Source organism: Saimiri boliviensis, chromosome 14 (assembly GCF_048565385.1).
Source record: "Saimiri boliviensis isolate mSaiBol1 chromosome 14, mSaiBol1.pri, whole genome shotgun sequence".
Taxonomy (NCBI): domain Eukaryota; kingdom Metazoa; phylum Chordata; class Mammalia; order Primates; family Cebidae; genus Saimiri; species Saimiri boliviensis.
In genome coordinates, this window is record NC_133462.1 from 89048738 (window position 1) to 89067089 (window position 18352).

At 37.8% G+C, this 18352-nt stretch overlaps 1 protein-coding gene and 1 long non-coding RNA gene across 4 annotated transcripts in view; one reads left to right on the forward strand and one right to left on the reverse strand.

Annotated features, from left to right (window-relative positions):
• The window catches only part of WDR64 (WD repeat domain 64), a 163939-nt gene that overhangs the window by 107471 nt on the left and 38116 nt on the right, over positions 1-18352 (forward strand). For all 3 annotated transcript variants that reach the window (XM_074385393.1, XM_074385394.1, XM_039464187.2), the window contains 2 exons: positions 145-320; positions 7165-7341. In XM_074385393.1, the coding sequence (XP_074241494.1) occupies positions 145-320; positions 7165-7341 (353 nt within the window). The remainder of the gene's footprint in view (positions 1-144; positions 321-7164; positions 7342-18352) is intronic.
• The window catches only part of LOC141581098 (uncharacterized), a 37212-nt gene continuing 20434 nt past the window's right edge, over positions 1575-18352 (reverse strand). The window contains exon 3 of the long non-coding RNA XR_012513614.1: positions 1575-6865. This is a non-coding gene — a long non-coding RNA (uncharacterized LOC141581098). The remainder of the gene's footprint in view (positions 6866-18352) is intronic.

Sequence of the window (18352 nt, forward strand, 5' to 3'; positions counted from 1 at the left end):
AGAAGACTCACCCATCTGAATAGGAAATAAATATAGGATAAATCGTTGGCAGAAAGCTTTCTATCGGATGAATTTCTCTGAGCTAAAAGCCAAGCTTTCTCTAAGTCATTTTTACCCACATAGTCTTTTTCTCTGTCTGCACAGGAACAGTCAGAATCTGGGACTTTGGCAGTGGGCAGGAGATGAAAGTGCTGCTGGAGGGGAAAGACTGGAAAGAGGACGACCACTGCCTGCGGCGCCTCATGTTCCTCAAAGCCCCGGAAGAACACCAGCACCTGCTCCTGGCCTTGGAGCGCAACGGGACTGTCAAAATGATCCAGGTTAACAATCCCATTTCATGTTCAACCTGTAGGTGCCCTTTTTGGGAATATCCAATGAGTCGGTGGATAATCCCCACCCATGTAACTCCTCTCTTGCTAGCCAGCTGAAGATAGTGTCTATCCTCAACCTGCCCATGATGCTCCTCATTAACCTTGCCCAGGTTTAAGCAAAAAGCGAAAAAGAAGCGCTGCCCAGCCGCCACCTCCTGCCCATCAAGCTTTTGCTGAAGGGTTAGTCAGGGTCTCCTAAGGCGCGTGACAAGAAGGTGAAATTTATACTCAGCTGCCACCTCTGACATGCTTTATACCCTCCGTTTGGAATAATTCACTAGCAGAACTGCTCTCCAGCAGGCTCTGTCCCTTATAACTCATAATGCATTCAGGGATGCTCAAGTCACTTTTTCAGTTTGTCACCAAAATTGCCTTGTTTATTTTGAGGTTAATGATCCAATCTGCCCAGGGCTGTTTGAGGAGGATTGAGGTAGGCTAATTTATTTTTCCTATGACTCTATTATCACCTTGGAATGCTAATGCCCTCTTCAAACTTAAAATGAAGACTGGATCATTTATTCTGGCTATTGTGTGGATCTCACTCCATCACCTTGAACTCAAGGACTCATTACCTTTATTATTCTCCTTCCGAAAGCTAAGATCAGAAAAATCTTGAATAGCACAGCAATCATGAAGCACCAACTTAAGATAACTGATGACTTAAGAACTGAAAAAAAGGAGTGAAAAAGTTCCCTGATGTAATACACTCTTCTCTTGTCTGAGTAATCCAAAATGGCACTGTAGAAAGGAATTTCTTAGTAATACGCTCTAAAAATGAAATGTTGATTTTTGCTTTATTAAGTGCCATTGTTCATCAGGATGCCCTTCCTACCAGACAATGTCTGCTCTCACAAATGCTCCTTTTTTAAGGGCTGCAAAAGTAGCGTGGAACTATTCATTCACCAAAATTGTTTTTAGTTCTACTGCAGCATTTTTCACTCCGATTATTCTGGTTCTGCATTTAAAACCTGCAGATTGATCTTGATAAGAACTGAAAACCTCTCTTATTTATATTTGTATTCTTGGCCATGTTCATTAAGGATTGAAAGAATAAAACACAAAAAGTAAAGAACCTCTTGTAAAGTAGATGATGTAAATTTATAAGGGGTATTTGGAGAATTTTTATTAATGTTGGAGGGGGCAGCTTTATAATATAATGTTGAAAGTATACTTATTTACTTATTAGTGTATTATTATTTATTATATCTGCCTATTTGAAATAAAATAATCCAATTTTCATACTTATTTTCTAGAATACTTAAATTCATTCTTTTTTCCAATGATCATTTACCAAATATTTGCCATGTTCCAGAAAGATATTCCCTTTCACCATGAAATGCATAATTTAATAAGAGTGGCGCTGATCACCTATTACAAGTGCTGTGAGTGCTTTCACAAAGGGCTTCAGAAGCTTTTATGGTGGCATGGTTCTCAGACTAATCTGGTAGCCAGGCCTTTTTTTTTTTTTCAGCTAAAAATAGAATCAGCTTTACAATAAATTTCTTTCCCTAAACTCCAAACCCCATTTCTCTGTGCACCAGAAACTGCTGTGGTTTAGAAAGGTGGACAGGTAGAAGCTGGAGCTGAGAGTGGAATGGAGGAAAGATAAACCGAAACCTCTGTCTTCCTGAACTCCAGCTGCCTTAAAAACAAAAACAAACAAATCTCAAAAACCGAGAAGCCAAAACCTGCTTTAGTAGTCATACTCAGTTATTCAGAAAACACTGCTGATGCATTATAAGCTGAGAAGGGTCTCCAAAATATTACGTACTTTTAAATGTGTTCAAACAGTCCTTAACAGCTTAAATATAGTATCTTTCCTACACTTCTGTTCTTGGTTTTATTTTCTCAAGTCTCAGAAAAATGCTTGTGCAACTGCCCACTCTGGGCACAAATCATCACTGTGCTGAATTTTCTGGGAATGATTTTCTAGCCATGTAACGAGAGGGAAGATTGTAAATTGACTGGTCCATTAATACAACTTCATAGACAACAAGAGAAGAAAACAACAATTCTTTTCCTAATCTCAGTTTTGAGGGAATAAAATTGCATTCTGCATATGAAACCTTTGGCAAATTTTAGATAAATATGCCCCCAAGCCATTGTTGACAAAACCATAGGTTGGTGAGAGATTACTGTTCTAACATAGTAAACAAAGTATTATGGGGGTTCCAAGAAGATGATTAATTACTTATCTTCCTTTTATCCACAGTACTTTATGGATCTATCCATTCATATAGCTGTATTTGTGTGTCCCTTAAAGTAAATGATCTTTCCTTTTGAAGCAACTAACATAATAATGCTCCTAGCATTATATGAACTGCTGTTTTTCTAGAAAACTCAAGATGTCCTACAAGAACTAAGACTAGAAACCAGCTGTCTTCACTCCTAGACCAATATTCTCTCCACTTTTCATAGCTACTTTTCAATATAGAAAGAGTCCTGTTCTGCAAGCAAATAATCAGCCTTAAAATGTTGACTTTTATTTCCATATAACAATTCAAAAATTAACAATTAATGGCATCTCATCAGTAATAACCAGTTTGAAAATATAAATATGGCTGAACACGGTGACTCATGCCTGTAATCTCAGCAGTCTGGGAGGCCAAGGTGGGCAGATTGCTTGAGGCCAGGAATTCAAGATCATCCTGGCCAACATGACAAAACCCTATCCCTACAAAAAATACAAAAATTAGCCAGGCGTGGTGGTGCATGCCTGTAGTCCCAGCTACTTGGGAGGCTGAGGTGGGAGGATCACCTGAACCTGGGAGGCAGAGATTGCAGTGATCCAAGATAGCACCACTGCACTCCAGCCTGGGCAACAGAGCAAGACCCTGTTACACACACACACACACACACACACACACACACACACGAAGACATAACATAGTCCAGGTGGAATAAATGATCATATAACAATAACAAACAAAAGTATAAGGTACCTAAAATAAATGTAATGAGAACTATGCAAAAGTTTTGTGGAAATAAATCTGAATAAAGGATGTGAAAAAAAATCTGAATAAATGGAGAGATATACCACATCCACATATGGGATATGGCAAAAGTATCATTACTACATTCAAATTAAAAATAAAAGCTGGTGTTAAAAAACAAAGTGAAAAGAACAAGTCATAGACCATGAAAAGACCATTGCACCCCAGCTAACTGAAGAAGGATTAGGAACCAAGATATAGAGAGAAATCCCTAAAATCCAGGGGAAAAAAATAGCCCAATATAAAAATGAACAAAGAACAAGTAAGGAAATTCAGATGGCTCACAGACACATAAAAAAATGTTCAACTCACAACAATCAGGGAAATACGACTAATGTAGCAGCTAATAAGAAATTAGGGTTTTTTTTTTTCCTTTTTTTAAAATAGTGGTAAATAGCTTTCATTTTTTTAGTATCTTTTTTTCATATACTTTAAGTTCTGGGATACATGTGCAGAACATGAAGGTCTTTTTTCTTTTTTCTTTTTCTTTTTTTTTTTTTTTTCTTTTGAGATGGAGTCTCAGTCTCTTGCCAGGCTGGAGTGCAGTAGTGGAATCTTGGCTCACTGCAACCCCTGCCTCCCGGCTTCAAGCAATTCTCCTGCCTCAGCCTCCCCAGTAGCTGGGACTACAGGAGTGTACCACTATGCCCAGCTAATTTTTGTATTTTTAGTAGTGACAGGGTTTTAGCATGTTGGCCAGGACAGCCTCAATCTCTTGACCTCATGATCCGTGCCTCAGCCTCCCAAAGTGGTGGGATTACAGGCAGTGAGCCACTGCGCCTGGTGGGTGCAGGTTTGTTACATAGGTATACACATGCCATGGTGGTTTGTTACAGTCATCAACCCATCGTCTACATTAGGTATTTCTCCAAATGCTATCCCATCCCTAGCACCCCATTCCCCAGCAGGCCCTGGTGTATGATGTTCCCCTCACTGTGTTCATGTGTTCTCATTGTTCATATCCCACTTCTGAGTGAGAACATGTGGTGTTTGCTTTTCTGTTCCTGTGTGTGCTGAGAATGATGGTTTCCAGCTTCATCCATTTCCCTGCAAAGGACATGAACTCATCTCTTTTTTATGGCTGCATAGTATTCCATGGTGTATATGTGCCACATTTTCTTTATCCATTCTGTCATTAATGAGCATTTGGATTGGTTCCAAGTCTTTGCTATTGTGAATAGTGCTACAATAAACATACATGTGCATGTGTCTTTATAGTAGAATGATTTATAATCCTTTGGGTATATACCCAGTAATGGGATTGCTGGGTCAAATGTTATTTCTGGTTGTAGATCCTTGAGGAATCACCACACTGTCTTCCACAATGGTTGAACTAATTTACATTCCCACAAACAGTTTAAAAACGTTCCTATTTCTCCACATCCTCTCCAGCATCTGTTGTTTTCTGACTTTTTAAAGATTGTCATTTCTAACTGGCATGAGATGGTATCTCATTGTGGTTTTGATTTGTATTCCTCTAATGACCAGTGATGATGATGAGCTTTTTTCATATGTTAGCTGCATAAATGTCTTCTTTTGAGAAGTGTCTGTTCATATCTTTTGCCCACTTTTTGATGGGGTTGTTTTTTTCTTGTAATTTGTTTAAGTTCCATGTAGATTCATTGTTCACTCCAATGATACTTCCTTTTGCTGTGCAGAAGTTCTTTAGTTTAATTAGATCCTATTTGTTGATTTTCACTTTTGTTGACACTGTTTTTGGTGTTTTAGTCATGAAGCCTATGACCTGAATGGTATTGCCTAGGTTTTCTTCTAGGGTTTTTATGGTTTTAGGTCTTCATTTAAGTCTTTAATCCATCTTGAGTTAATTTTTGTATAAAGTGTAAAGAAGGGGTCCAGTTTCAATTTTCGTGCATATGGCCAGCCAGTTTTCCCAGCACCATTTATTAAATAGGGAATCCTTCCCCCATTGCTTGTTTTTGTCAGGTTTGTCAAAGATCAGATGGTTGTAGATGTGTGACTTTACTTCTGAGGCTTCTGCTCTGTTCCATTGGTCTATTATTTCTGTTTTAGTAGTGGTACCATGCTGTTTTGGTTACTGTAGCCCTATAATATAGTTTGAAGTCAGGTAGCATGATACCTCCAGCTTTGTTCTTTTTGCTATGGATTGTCTTGAATATAAGGGCTCTTTTTTGATTCCACATGAAATTTAAAGTAGTTTTTTCTAATTCTGTGAAGAAAGTCAGTGGTAGCTTGATAGGGATAGCATTGAATCTATAAATTACTTTGGATAGTATGACAATTTTCATGATATTGATTTTTCCTATCCATGAACATGGAATGTTTTTCCATTTGTTTGTGTCCTCTCTTATTTCCTTGAGCAGTGGTTCATAGTTCTCCTTGAAGAAGTCCTTCACAACCCTTCTAAGTTGTATTCCTAGGTATTTTATTCTCTTTGTAGCAATTGTGAATGGGAATTCACTCATGATTTGTCTCTCTGCTTGTCTGTTATTGGTATATAGGAATGCTTGTGATTTTTGCACATTGATTTTCTATCCTGAGACTGCTGAAATTACTTATCAGCTTAAGGAGACTTTGGGCTGAGAAGATGGTGTTTTCTAAACATACAATCATGTCAATTGCAAACAGAGACCATTTGACTTCCTCTCTTCCTATTTGAAAGGGTAATAAAAATTAGTTTTAAAATGTCCCATTTCACACTCATCAGGCAAAACAATTTTAAAACATCAAATAATACCAAGTATCAGCAAGAATATGAAGAAAGGGGAACTCTCATCTACTCCTGGTGAGAGTGAACATAGCTAAACACTACCTAGAGAAGTTGATTGGTGATAGCTAGTAAAGTTGAAGATGTATATATCTTATAGTTAGGTCATTTTACCCCAGACATATACTCTAGAAACTGTGCTGCCTATCTGTAAAGGAAAGCAATACAAAATTGGCATCCCAAACATCCATCTATGGGGTAATGGATAAATAAATTGTAGTATGTTTATATAACATGATAAAGCAGTTAAAAATAAATGAACTGGAGTTCCATGAAATAACTTGTATAAAACTCAAAAACATCCTATTGAGTGAAATAAGAAAGTTGAAGAAGAATCCATACAGTTGGATAGCATTTATAAAATAGCTTAAAGTCTGAAAGCATCCAGAATGTAGAAGTTGGGGCAGGACATGGTCATCTGAGCAAAGGCCACTCGGCTCTTCTGGCCCCCAGACAAGCTGGCGACAGGGCGCATGGCCAGTTCTCCGGAGATGCCATACCGACCCAGCTGGTGATGGTACTCCTCCTCAGGCCGCCCAGGAAACTTGCGCACCAGCAGCTCCACAGCACTGACGTTTAGATCCAGCTGCTCCACGTGGTGCTGGCTGAAATAGCCAATCTTCAGATTCCTGTGAGCGTGTCTGATGCCCCGTACAGGTGCCAGGTCCCCCATAAGCAGCTTCAGCATGGTAGACTTCCCAGCTCCATTCTCTCCAACCACACAGATGCGGGACTCGAGATCAGCAGACACGGAGCTGTAAAGATGAAACAGTTTAGAAACTCGGAACCCAAATTCTCTGTATGTAGAATGTATATGTATGTATATGTAGAAATATTAAAACTTTCATGACTAACATCATATTCACATTACTGGTTACTCTGGGGAGGGAAGAAGAAAGAGGAATTGTGTTAGCAAGGAATAGATGGGGATGAAAATTTGGTAAAGCTAGATGGTGGATACATCAGTGTAGGTTCTATTTTCTCTCTCTTTAAAACAGTTCAAAATAAAATAATTAATTGAACTTCTCATATACTCACTGGATTTTTATTAAAGGGTAAGGAAGATGATATTTACCTGATGGTGGTCTGGGAGCTGCCTGATGTTGTCCCTTTCCTACAAGATGGAAAACATGCTGTGCATCTGAGAACGTCTACTAGAGATAGGAACATGGCTCTTCCTTTCCCAGATGTCGAGTTAATAGTTGAGAGAAAGTTTTCTCAACCTACACATGTAAGTTTCCTCTCTTGATTTCTTTTTAACTTTTGATTTTTGTTATGGAAAGTTACAAACATATATAAAGAATAGAAAATGATACAGAGAGCTTCTATGTGTTATCACGTAGCTTCAAAACTTTCTGTGTTTGGCTAAACTATTCTTTATTCCCACCTCTTCACCATGACCACCACCAGTGGATTTTTTTTAAAGAGAAAATGCACTACTATTTTGCACTGATATTCCCAATTCAAATTTAAGGTTACATGGATTTCACTAATTTTATTTTATATCTTTCTCTCAGAAAACTTTGATTCCTAATGGTATAAGCATCATTTCTTATTTGCTTTATGCTATTATTTACATAATGTATTTTTCTATATAATATACAGGTTTTTATGTCATTTTATATGCTATCATTGTACATTATATTATAGTCTAGTTTCAGAAAACAATAAAATTTCTAGGAGCAGGATACCTGACAAAGCTCAAAATCCTGCTTTTTTTGCCGTTCTTTTTGTCCTCAGGGTATATAGCATGTGGAATGTACTGTCAGATTACGTAAAATTACTTAAAATAATTTCCTGTACCACCAACTCTGTACACAGTTAAGTTTGCTTCATTTTTAACATGTATTGCATTTTTAAAATTCAGTTTTTAATGTTATATAAAACATTTAAATACTTCAAAGATCAAATTTAAAAACAAGTTCTATTCTGAGACACAAAACAAAGTCTATTGTGTTCCTGTCCTTCCCAGCTTGTTCTCTCCTTAACCTATTGTAACTTTTTGTTTTTAAGTTTTTGGTTTATGTTTCCATGATATTTTTAAAAATGTAATCAAATACTCGGTTCCCTCTCCACCTTCTTAAGCAAATGATAGACTACTATATACATCCTTGTATTCCTTGCTTTATTTAATAATCTATTCTGGAGACCAATCTAAGCAGAATATAGAGATCTTCATCTTTGTTTTTTAAAATTTATGGTAAAATACACATAAAGTAATTTAGACTAAAAATAGCCTAAAATTACACACTTAGACTATTTTTAGGTGTACAGTTAGTGACATTATTTTCACATGGTTGTGCAACCTTCATCACCATTCATCTCCAGACTCTTTCATCTTGCAAAACTGAAACTCTATGTATTTATTTATTTTTTGAGATGGAGTCTCACTCTTGTTGCCTGGGCTGGAGAGCAGTGGCTCGATCCTGGCTCACTGCAACCTCTGCCTCCCAGGTTCAAGCGATTCTCCTGCCTCAGCCGCCCGAGTAGCTGGGACTACAGGTATTCGCCACCATGCCCAGCTAATTTTTATATTTTCAGTAGAGACAGGATTTCACTATGTTGGCCAGGATGGTCTCGATCTCTTGACCTAATGATCCACTTGCCTTGGCCTCCCAAAGTGCTGAGATTACAGACATGAGCCACCGTGCCAGGCCTAAAACTCTATTTATTAAATAGTAACTCCCTATTTCCTCTTCCTTCCAGCTCCTGACCACCACCATTCTACTTTGCATCTCCATGAATTTACTTACACTGGGTATCTTATATAAGCAGAAACATACGGTATTTTCCTCTGCGACTGGTTTGTTTCCCTCAAGCATGATGTCCTCAAGGTTCATCTATGTATAGCGTATGTCACAGCGTCCTTCCTTTTAAAGGCTGAACATTATTCCGATGTATGCATAGAACACATGTTGCTCACCCATTCATCCGTCAATGGATAGTTGGGTTGCTTTCACTTTTTTGCTGTTAATAACAATGCTGCCATTAACATGGGTGTACACGTACTTCATTTTTCTTTCTGAAAATGCTGTAGTACTTCATGTGGATGAACGTACCATTGTTTATTCAACTGGTCCCCTGTAGGCGGGCATTCGGGTTGTTTTTAATCTTTTCCAACTTAAAGTACTGCTGCAACAAATAGCCTTGTGTGTGTGTGACTTATGATTATTTCCAAGAAGTAGTTCCTGATAACCAGAAACCTCATCTACACCCAGCTTCTTAGAACTTAGCATTTCAATGGCAAAAAAGGCCATACACAAAATGAAAACACTAACAAGAAACTGGAAAAAATGTGTGGAACTTATATCACAAAGGGCTAATATCCATAATATATCTTCCTAATTATTTATATATACATATATCTAATGCGTCTAATGTGCAAAAAGCTTTTAAAACATTAGAAGGAAAAGAAGAACAACCTAGATAGAAAAATGGACAAAAGATATGAACAAATAGTCCATACAAGTATTAGCAAGATGCTCCACTCACTTATTATAAGACAAATGCAAATTAAAGTATATATATTTATACTTTAATTCAATATACATACTTTAATTTGCTCCACTCATTATAAGGTACAGGCAAATTAAAGTGTATGTATATAGTTAAATTCATTATAAGATAAATACAAATTTTAAAAGATACATACTTTAACTATATATATACTTTAATTTGCATTTATCTTATAAGTGAGTGGAACATCTTGCTAATACATGTATGGATCTTGCTAATACACACACACACATATATATATATATATACACACACATATATATTGGCTATATGTATGTATGTATGTATATATATGTAGGTATGTGTGTGTGTATATATATATGTATTAACTACATATATGTATATATAGTTGGAAGCCAACACAACTGGAAAACCAACTATACACAGTGGGATAGATTTGGAACAAATTCCTAGAAGAGGAATCGGATTGCTGGGTCAAAAACGAAACGCTAATGTAGTCCTCCTAGACATTACCAGAGTCCCCTGCACAGAAGTTACACAACTCTGCCTTGCCACTAATAAGTGAGACTGCCTACTTCCCCACAGCCTTGCCAGCACTGTATATTATAGTCAAACGTTTGAGCTTTTTCATATCTAGATGAGAAATCAAAACAAGTGCCTTTATACTTGAACAAGTGATTCCATGAGAGCAAAATGAATTTTTTAAAAAGATAAAAACCTATGAAAAGAGAAAGCTAGAATTTCATTAACTGTCATTGAAAAATTTAGTTAAAATTACATGATGTAAAAATAGCGAAATAATAATTAGCCAGAAAAAAAATTAATCATTCTGTTACCTTTTAATACAGCCACAAACTTACCCTCCTTGTTAAAATATAATTTGGTATACTTTAATTTGCATTTATCTTATAACGAGTGAGTGGAACATCTTGCTAATACACATATGGACTATTTGCTCATATATTTTGTCAATTTTTCTATAATTGTTCTTCTTTTCCTTCTAATATTTTAAATGCTTTTTGTATATTGGATACATTGGAAATATATATATATATTTATATACAAATAATTAAGAAGATATATTGTGGATATTAGTCCTTGGTGATATAAGTTCCAAATATTTTTTCCAGTTTCTTATTAGTGTTTTCATTTTGTGTATGGCCTTCTTTTCCATGGCAATGCTAAGTTCTGGCAAGCTGGGTGTAGCTGAGTTTTCTGGTTATCAGGAACTACTTCTTGGAAATAATCATAAGTCTTCTTCAGTCTTCTCCCAGGTAATCCATTCACCTATCAAAAAATAGCATATCTATATATCTACAAATAATTCATCTCTCTAAGAATAGGTAGGTTTTTAAAATTCTCTGAGATTTTAAGAAGGGTAAGTTTGACACCATATCAAAACATCACAAAATGGTTGGTCAGTTTTTCTAGTAAATTACTAATTTTATCATTTTTACATCATATGATTTTAACTAAATTTTTCATTGTCAGTTAATAAAATTTCAGCTTTCCCTTTGTATAGGCTTATTTTTTTCAAGCTTCTCATCTTGCTCTAGCAACATCACTGGGTCAACTGTAAAGGCACCTGTTTTGTGGTAGCTGATTTTTACTGTTATTTTAACATTAAATAAGGAAAGTATGTCATGAGATTATTTTTTTCAGGATATTCTCTGTATTTCAAAATTGTAAGTAGTCTTAAAATAGCCAGTTTTAATTTCTCATAGTAAATGAATATTAAAATACTTGTCTCCTGACAAGTTCTTAGTGATAGAGCTTCAAAAGTTATAGACCCAGAGTTTTTAGCCTGCAACCCATTGGCTCTCTGATCATGAGAAGACTTTGGGACTCTGAAATTGTATGCACAACTTTTTTTTCTGAAGAGTGCAAGGTTCACAGCTTTTTCTTTCTCAACATTTAATATGAAAATTTCTAGACATTAGAAAAGTTGAAAAAATTAGAGTGAACACCCACATATTCATCCATTTAAAATTTACTATTAACAGTTTACAGTCCTTGCTTTATCATATATTTATTCATCAGTCCATCTTCTACTCACCCTTATATACATCTTAATTTTAAAATATATTTCAAAGTTTGCTGAAGGCATTGATACATATCACTCCTAAACACTTCCGTGTATGTATCATTAACTAGAGTTCACTGTATATGATTTTTGTTTTTAGCAAAATGTACATCAAATAAAATGCACAAAATTGAAGCTGCTATTCAATGAATTCGAAGAAGAACATAAACAACCAGAACCCCTATCAAGATAAAGAACTTCACCATCACCCCAGAAAGTTCCTTCATGTCCCTGCCTATTCAATATCTGCTCTTTACCCAAAGGCAAACACTATTCAAATGTTTTTCACCAGACATTTGTTTTTTCCTACCCTAGAATGGCACACAAGTAGAATAATGTAGTAGACATTTAAGGTTTTGTTCATCTAGCATAATGCTTTTGAGATTTGCCTGTGTTGCTGCATAAATCAGCAGCTCACTCAATTTTATGCTTGAGTAGTATTCCACCGTAGCTTGCTTTCTTTTTTAAAATTCTTGAAGTGTTTGTGAGCAAGAAATGTTAATAACAGCAGGCACACCTGGGAGATATTGAGGGTTCAGTTCCAACCATGACAATAAAGCAAATGTCACAAAGCAAGAAATTTTTGGTTTCCCAGTGCATATATAAAAGTTACATTTAGGCTGGGCGTGGTGGCTCATGCCTGTAATCCTAGCACTTTGGGAGGCTGAGGTGGGTGGATCTCTTGAGGTCAGGAGTTTGAGATCAGCCTAGCCAACATGGTGAAACCCATCTCTACTAAAAATACAAAAATTAGCTGGTCATGGTGGCATGTGCCTGTAATTCCAGCTACTTGGAAGACTGAGGCAGGAGAATCACTTGAACCTGGGAGATGGAGGTTGCAGTGAATCCAGATCGCACCATTGCGCTCCAGCCTGGGCAACAGAGTGAGACTCTGTCTCGAAAAAAAAGTTATATTTACACGATACTATAGTTTATTATGTGTGCTATAGTGTTATGCCTAAAAAAATGTATATACTTTAAAATACTTTATTGTTAAAAATTGCTAATGATCACCTAAGCCTTCAGGAAGTCCTACTTTTTTGCTGGTGGAGGGTCTTGACTCGAAGTCGATAGCCACTGACTGATCAGGGAGGTGGTTGCTGAAGGCTGGGGTGGCTGTGGCAATTTTTAAAAATAAGACAGCCATGAAATGTGCCACATGGATTGCCTTTTCCTTTCATGAAAGATTTCTCTGTAGCATGTGATGCTGTTTGATAGCATTTTACCCACAGTAAAATGTCTTTATAAATTGGTATCAATTCTCTTAAACCCTGCCTCTCCCCAATCATCTAAGTTTAGGTCACCTTTTAGGTAACCTTTGTTGTCATTTCAGCAATGTTCACAGCATCTTCACCAGGAGCATATTCCATCTCAAGAAGCCACTTTCTTTGCTCATCCATAAGAAGCAACTTGTCATCCATTCAATTTGATCATGATGTTGTAGCAAGCTAGGCTTTGCTTCTAATTCTAGTTCTCTTGCTATTTCTGCCACATCTGCAGTTACTTCCTTCACTGAAGTCTTGAACCCTTCCAAGTATCTTTGAGGGTTAGAATCCTCTTCTTCCAAATTCCTGTTCACATTGCTCTTTCGACCTCCTCCCATGATTCACAAGTGTTCTTAATGGCATCTAGAATGGTGAGTTCTTTCCAGAAGGTTTTCAATTTACTTTGACCAACCAGATTTGTCATAGGAATCACTGTCTATGGCAGCTGTAGCCTTACAAAATGTATTTTTTAAATATTAGACTTCAAAGTCAAAATTTCCCCTTGATCCATGGGCTGCAGAAGGACTGTTGTATTCACCGGCATGAAAACCATGTTCATCTTGTACATCTCCATCAGAGCTCCTGGGTGCATTGTCAATGAACAGTAATATTTTGAAAGAAATCTTTTTTTTCCGCCTGAGTAAAGTAGCTGTATATGTTGGATTTAACAACTTAATTTAAAATGTCTTCAGAAAGCTATTTTTGTTACATACTTACACCTCCTCAACAAGGCAGGCGCATCTGTGCATGTCTGAGGGATGAAGTCTTTGGGGCATATGTGTGAGGCTGAAGAATAGAAAATAAGAAAGCTGTACCTTTTTGTTCCTATAAAAATTTAAACCAATTTTTTTTTTTTTTTTTTTTTGAGACGGAGTTTTGCTCTTGTTACCCAGGCTGGAGTGCAATGGCGCGATCTCGGCTCACCGCAACCTCCGCCTCCTGGGTTCAGGCAATTCTCCTGCCTCAGCCTCCTGAGTAGCTGGGATTACAGGCACGTGCCACCATGCCCAGCTAATTTTTTTGTGTATTTTTAGTAGAGACGGGGTTTCACCATGTTGACCAGGATGGTCTCCATCTCTTGACCTCGTGATCCACCTGCCTCGGCCTCCCAAAGTGCTGAGATTACAGGCTTGAGCCACCGAGCCCGGCCTAAACCAATTTTTTTAATGAGAATCTTTATTACCTTTATTGATTTACTCTAATAGTAGCTCAAACCACTTGTACTTTTCAGCTTCTAAAGAGATAAGCAGCCGGGTACAGTGGCACCTGCCTGTAGTCCCAGCTACTCGGGAGGCTGAGGCTGGAGGATCACTTGAGCCCAGGAGTTCTGGGCTGTAGTGCACTATGCTGATCCGGTGTCCGCACTAAGTTCGGCATCAATATGGTGATCTCCTGGGAGCGGGGGACCATCAGGTTGCCTAAGGAGGAGTGAGCCAGCCCAGGTTGGAAACAGAGCAGGTCAAAACTCCTGTGCTGATCAGTAGTGGGATCATGCCTGTGAATAGCCACTGCACTCCAGCCTGGGCAGCATAGCGAGACCCTGTCTCTAAAAATATAATAATAAAATAAAAAATAATAATAATAAAGAGATAAGTGGTCAGACACTAAAGAATGTGAGAAAATTGCAAGTTATAGCAGAAGAAATTAAAGAAAGTGTTAAGTTTTTTTCTCTCTGACATTAGCAAAACAACCATAACATAATTTATTTGCTTTTTTATTATTATTAACCATAAAACCTCCTTGCAAAAAATAATATAAAAGAATAAGATAGCTGTTTTATGGAATTTGGAAACTATTATCGTAGAATGGAGAGATACTGTATTAGTTTTCCCTATATTGAAACAAATGTCAGTTTGAAACTGCAGTTGAATCTCATTCACTGCTAGCTTAAATGATAAGTAGATTTTATTCTTAGCTAAAAGCCCTTTGAAATCAATATGTACAGTGACTATGTCATAATAATGTTATCACGTAATGTGAACAAAAAACAGAACAAAATGCATCTCCTCATAGAATAATTCTAGCCTACTTCCCGTTCCAATTCTATACGCCATTGGAAACACTAGGTTCAATTATACGTATTTGGTATATGACATCTTATTCATAGCTAATAAAAACAGAAAGATAACTGCATAGTGAGTCAGAACCAAGCAGTTAGCAAATAATTGCATGGGTAATAAAAAATGATTGCCTTAAAAAAAAGAGAGAAACTATTGCAATAAATTGTAAAATAAACCACTGAAGCACAATAAAGTGCCTTTTAGGCTTTTAATGTAAATAATTATCTCCGATTTTGAACACTTACGTTATCAGTATAGTACTTCCTTTTTGCAACAAACTTTAAAATTATAGATTGAAAGTTTGCAAAAAGTCAGCCGGGTATGGAGACTCATGCCTGTAACCCCAGCACTTTGGGAGACAGAGGTGGGAGGATCACTTGAGGTCAGGAGTTTGAGACCAGCCTGGTAGGCATGGTAAAACCCCATCTCTACTAAAAATACAAAAGTTAGCTGGGTGTGGTGGCGCACGCCTGTAATCCTTGCTACTGCGGAGGCTGAGGCATGAGAATTGCTTGAACCCGGAAGGCAGAGGTTGCAGGGAGCCGAGATGGCACCATTACACTCCAGCCTGGGCAACAGAATGAGACTCAAAAAAAGTTCGCAAAAGTCACTTCGGAAAAAAATTGAATTGTGTATGGAAATCCTCTCCCTAAAACTCTTTTATTTAGGAAGCACTTTTTCTTGAATACCTGCCACGTATCATGCACTGTTCTTACTACTGGGAATGTCAGGATTAGTGAGGTGTAGTACCCGCACTATAGAAGTACAGCAGAGATCCTAGAGGGCAAGGGAGAGGGGGAGGTTTTTGAAGAGGATAATTGCTGAATTATAGCTAAAGGAGTTAGCTTGGCTCAGATAGGCAGTTTCCAGAGGGTAATGAAAAGACAGTGAATCTCAATTGGAGCAGGTAATGTGAACAAAATCATGGAGGTAAAATACTGCATAGTTTGTGAGGATAAATACAAGTATTTCAGTGTGGCTGCATTAATACTGGGAGTAGTAAAAAATGACGACATATAAATGGGTAGAAACCAGACCATGCTTAGAAGAATAAGGAGCTTGAGTATCCTGTAACAAATGGAAGGCCACTGAAGGGCTTTTACATGAGAAATGACACTACCAGGTTTGTGTTGTGGGCAGCTCATCTTTGATGCTGCTTGGATGACATATTTGAAAGGGACAAAACCAGAGGCAGGCCGGGCGCGGTGGCTCAAGCCTGTAATCCCAGCACTTTGGGAGGCCGAGGCGGGTGGATCACAAGGTCAGGAGATCGAGACCATCCTCGTCAACATGGTGAAACCCCGTCTCTACTAAAAATACAAAAAATTAGCTGGGCATGATGGCGCGTGCCTGTAATCCCAGCTACTCAGGAGGCTGAGGCAGGAGAATTGCCTGAACCCAGGAGGCGGAGGTTGCGGTGAGCCGAGATCGGGCCATTGCACTCCAGCCTGGGTAACAAGAGCGAAACTCCGTCTCAAAAAAAAAAAAAAAAAAAAAAAAAACCAGAGGCAGAAGATTCAGGCAACAAGCTACTTACTGTTTTAGTTAAAAGATTTAAGGATGGCCAGATTTAGTGGCTCACATCTGTAATCTCAGCACTTTGTGAGGCCAAGGTGGGAGAATCACTTGAGGCCAAAAGTTCGAGACCAGCCTGTGCAACGTAGACCCTGTCTCTACAAAAAAATTATTTTAATTAAATAAAATTAGTTGGGTGTGGTGGAGTGCACCTTTAGTCACAGCTACTGGGGAGGCTAAGGTGGGAGGACTGCTTGAGCCCAGGAGTTCGAGGTTGTAGTGAGCTATGATTGTACCACTGCAGACCCACTTGAGTGACAGATCAAGATTCTGTCTCTAAACAAATTTACAATTAAGAAATAATAAAAGATATAAGGTCATGACAATGGAGATGGTTCAGAAGAAAAGGTTTTGGTTTCAGAAAATATCTAGGCAGTAAAAGTAGCACAACTTGCAATTGATACTGTGCAGTTGGGAGAGGAGGATACTGGAAGGAAAGAAGGACAACTCCAGGATTTCGAACTTGAATGATGAGTTGGAAAACTGTGTTAACCAAAGAAGTAAAGAAGAGGGACTGGGCACCATGCTGATGCCTATAATCCATCCCAGCACTTTGGGAGGCTGAGGCAGGAGGATGACTTGAGCTCAGGGGTTCGAGACCACCCTGGCAACACAGTGAGGCCTTGTCTCTACAAAAAGCAAACATTAGTCGGGTGTCATGGCACCCACCTGTGGTCCCAGCTACTCCAGAGCCCGAGGTGGGAGGATCACTTGAGCCCAGGAGGTTGACGCTGCAGTGAGCCGTAATCATTCCACTGTACTCTATCTAGTCTGGGCGACAGAGTGAAATCAGTCTCAGAAGAAAAAGTATTGAGCGAAGAAACATGCTTAACGAAAGTGATAAGATATTACTAACGTTGAGATACCTGTAAAATGTCTAAGTAATTAAATATATAAGCCTGAAGCTTGTGGGAGGGGACTGGACTAGATAATTAGGTTATTACCATTGAGATGGTGTTTGAAACATAATCTGAGATTCCTCAGAAAGAGTTGAAAAAAAGAAAAAAAAGCTATAAATAAAGTTGAGATAAACCCCACGAATATTAATATTTAAAAGGCTGGCAGAGCAAGAGGGTGCCAAGTAGGAAACAAAAAGAAAAGTCACAGAGACACAGCAAAGCCGGATGTCAAGGACGTCAGGAGAGTAAAAAATTTCAAAAAGGAGAGAGCAACTGAGAGTGGTAATTCACATGGTAATAAACCTCTTTTCTTATTTAAATGTCACTCTTCCATGCCCGTCAAGTCTTCTGTGTGCCTCCCTCTGATACAGCACTTTCACACTGCACCCTAATCAACAGTTTATCTGAGTACTTTAAAGTAGTATTAGTTTCTCCGGCTCACAGATGTCCTACTTGACTGTATTCCAAGAATCTAACATAGTAGATGTCCAACAAATATTTGAGGGAAGACAGCTGAAACATGTCTTAATGATAAATAGGAAAAGCTATCACAGTGTTACGGAGCAGCAACCAATGAAAATTGCTGAGTGAAAGAAAAGTCGGTAAGTGGGAAACGACGAATATTCTTTCAAAAACTTTGAAGGGAAGAGAAAGACGGGAAGTTAATCTAATAGGTGGTAGGGAAGAATAAATAAGGCTGAGAAAAGCCAGTAAAAAGAAAGAGTCAATTTTTGTCATTTTAATAAATTCTGCCAGTTAAAAAATTTTAGTGCAAGAAAAATTAGATTTTACTAAATTTCATGCTCTGGGATTAAAAAATATATATAATAAGGCATTTTGTTTTAAGTTAATGGCAATTACAAAGTGTACACATGACACTTGT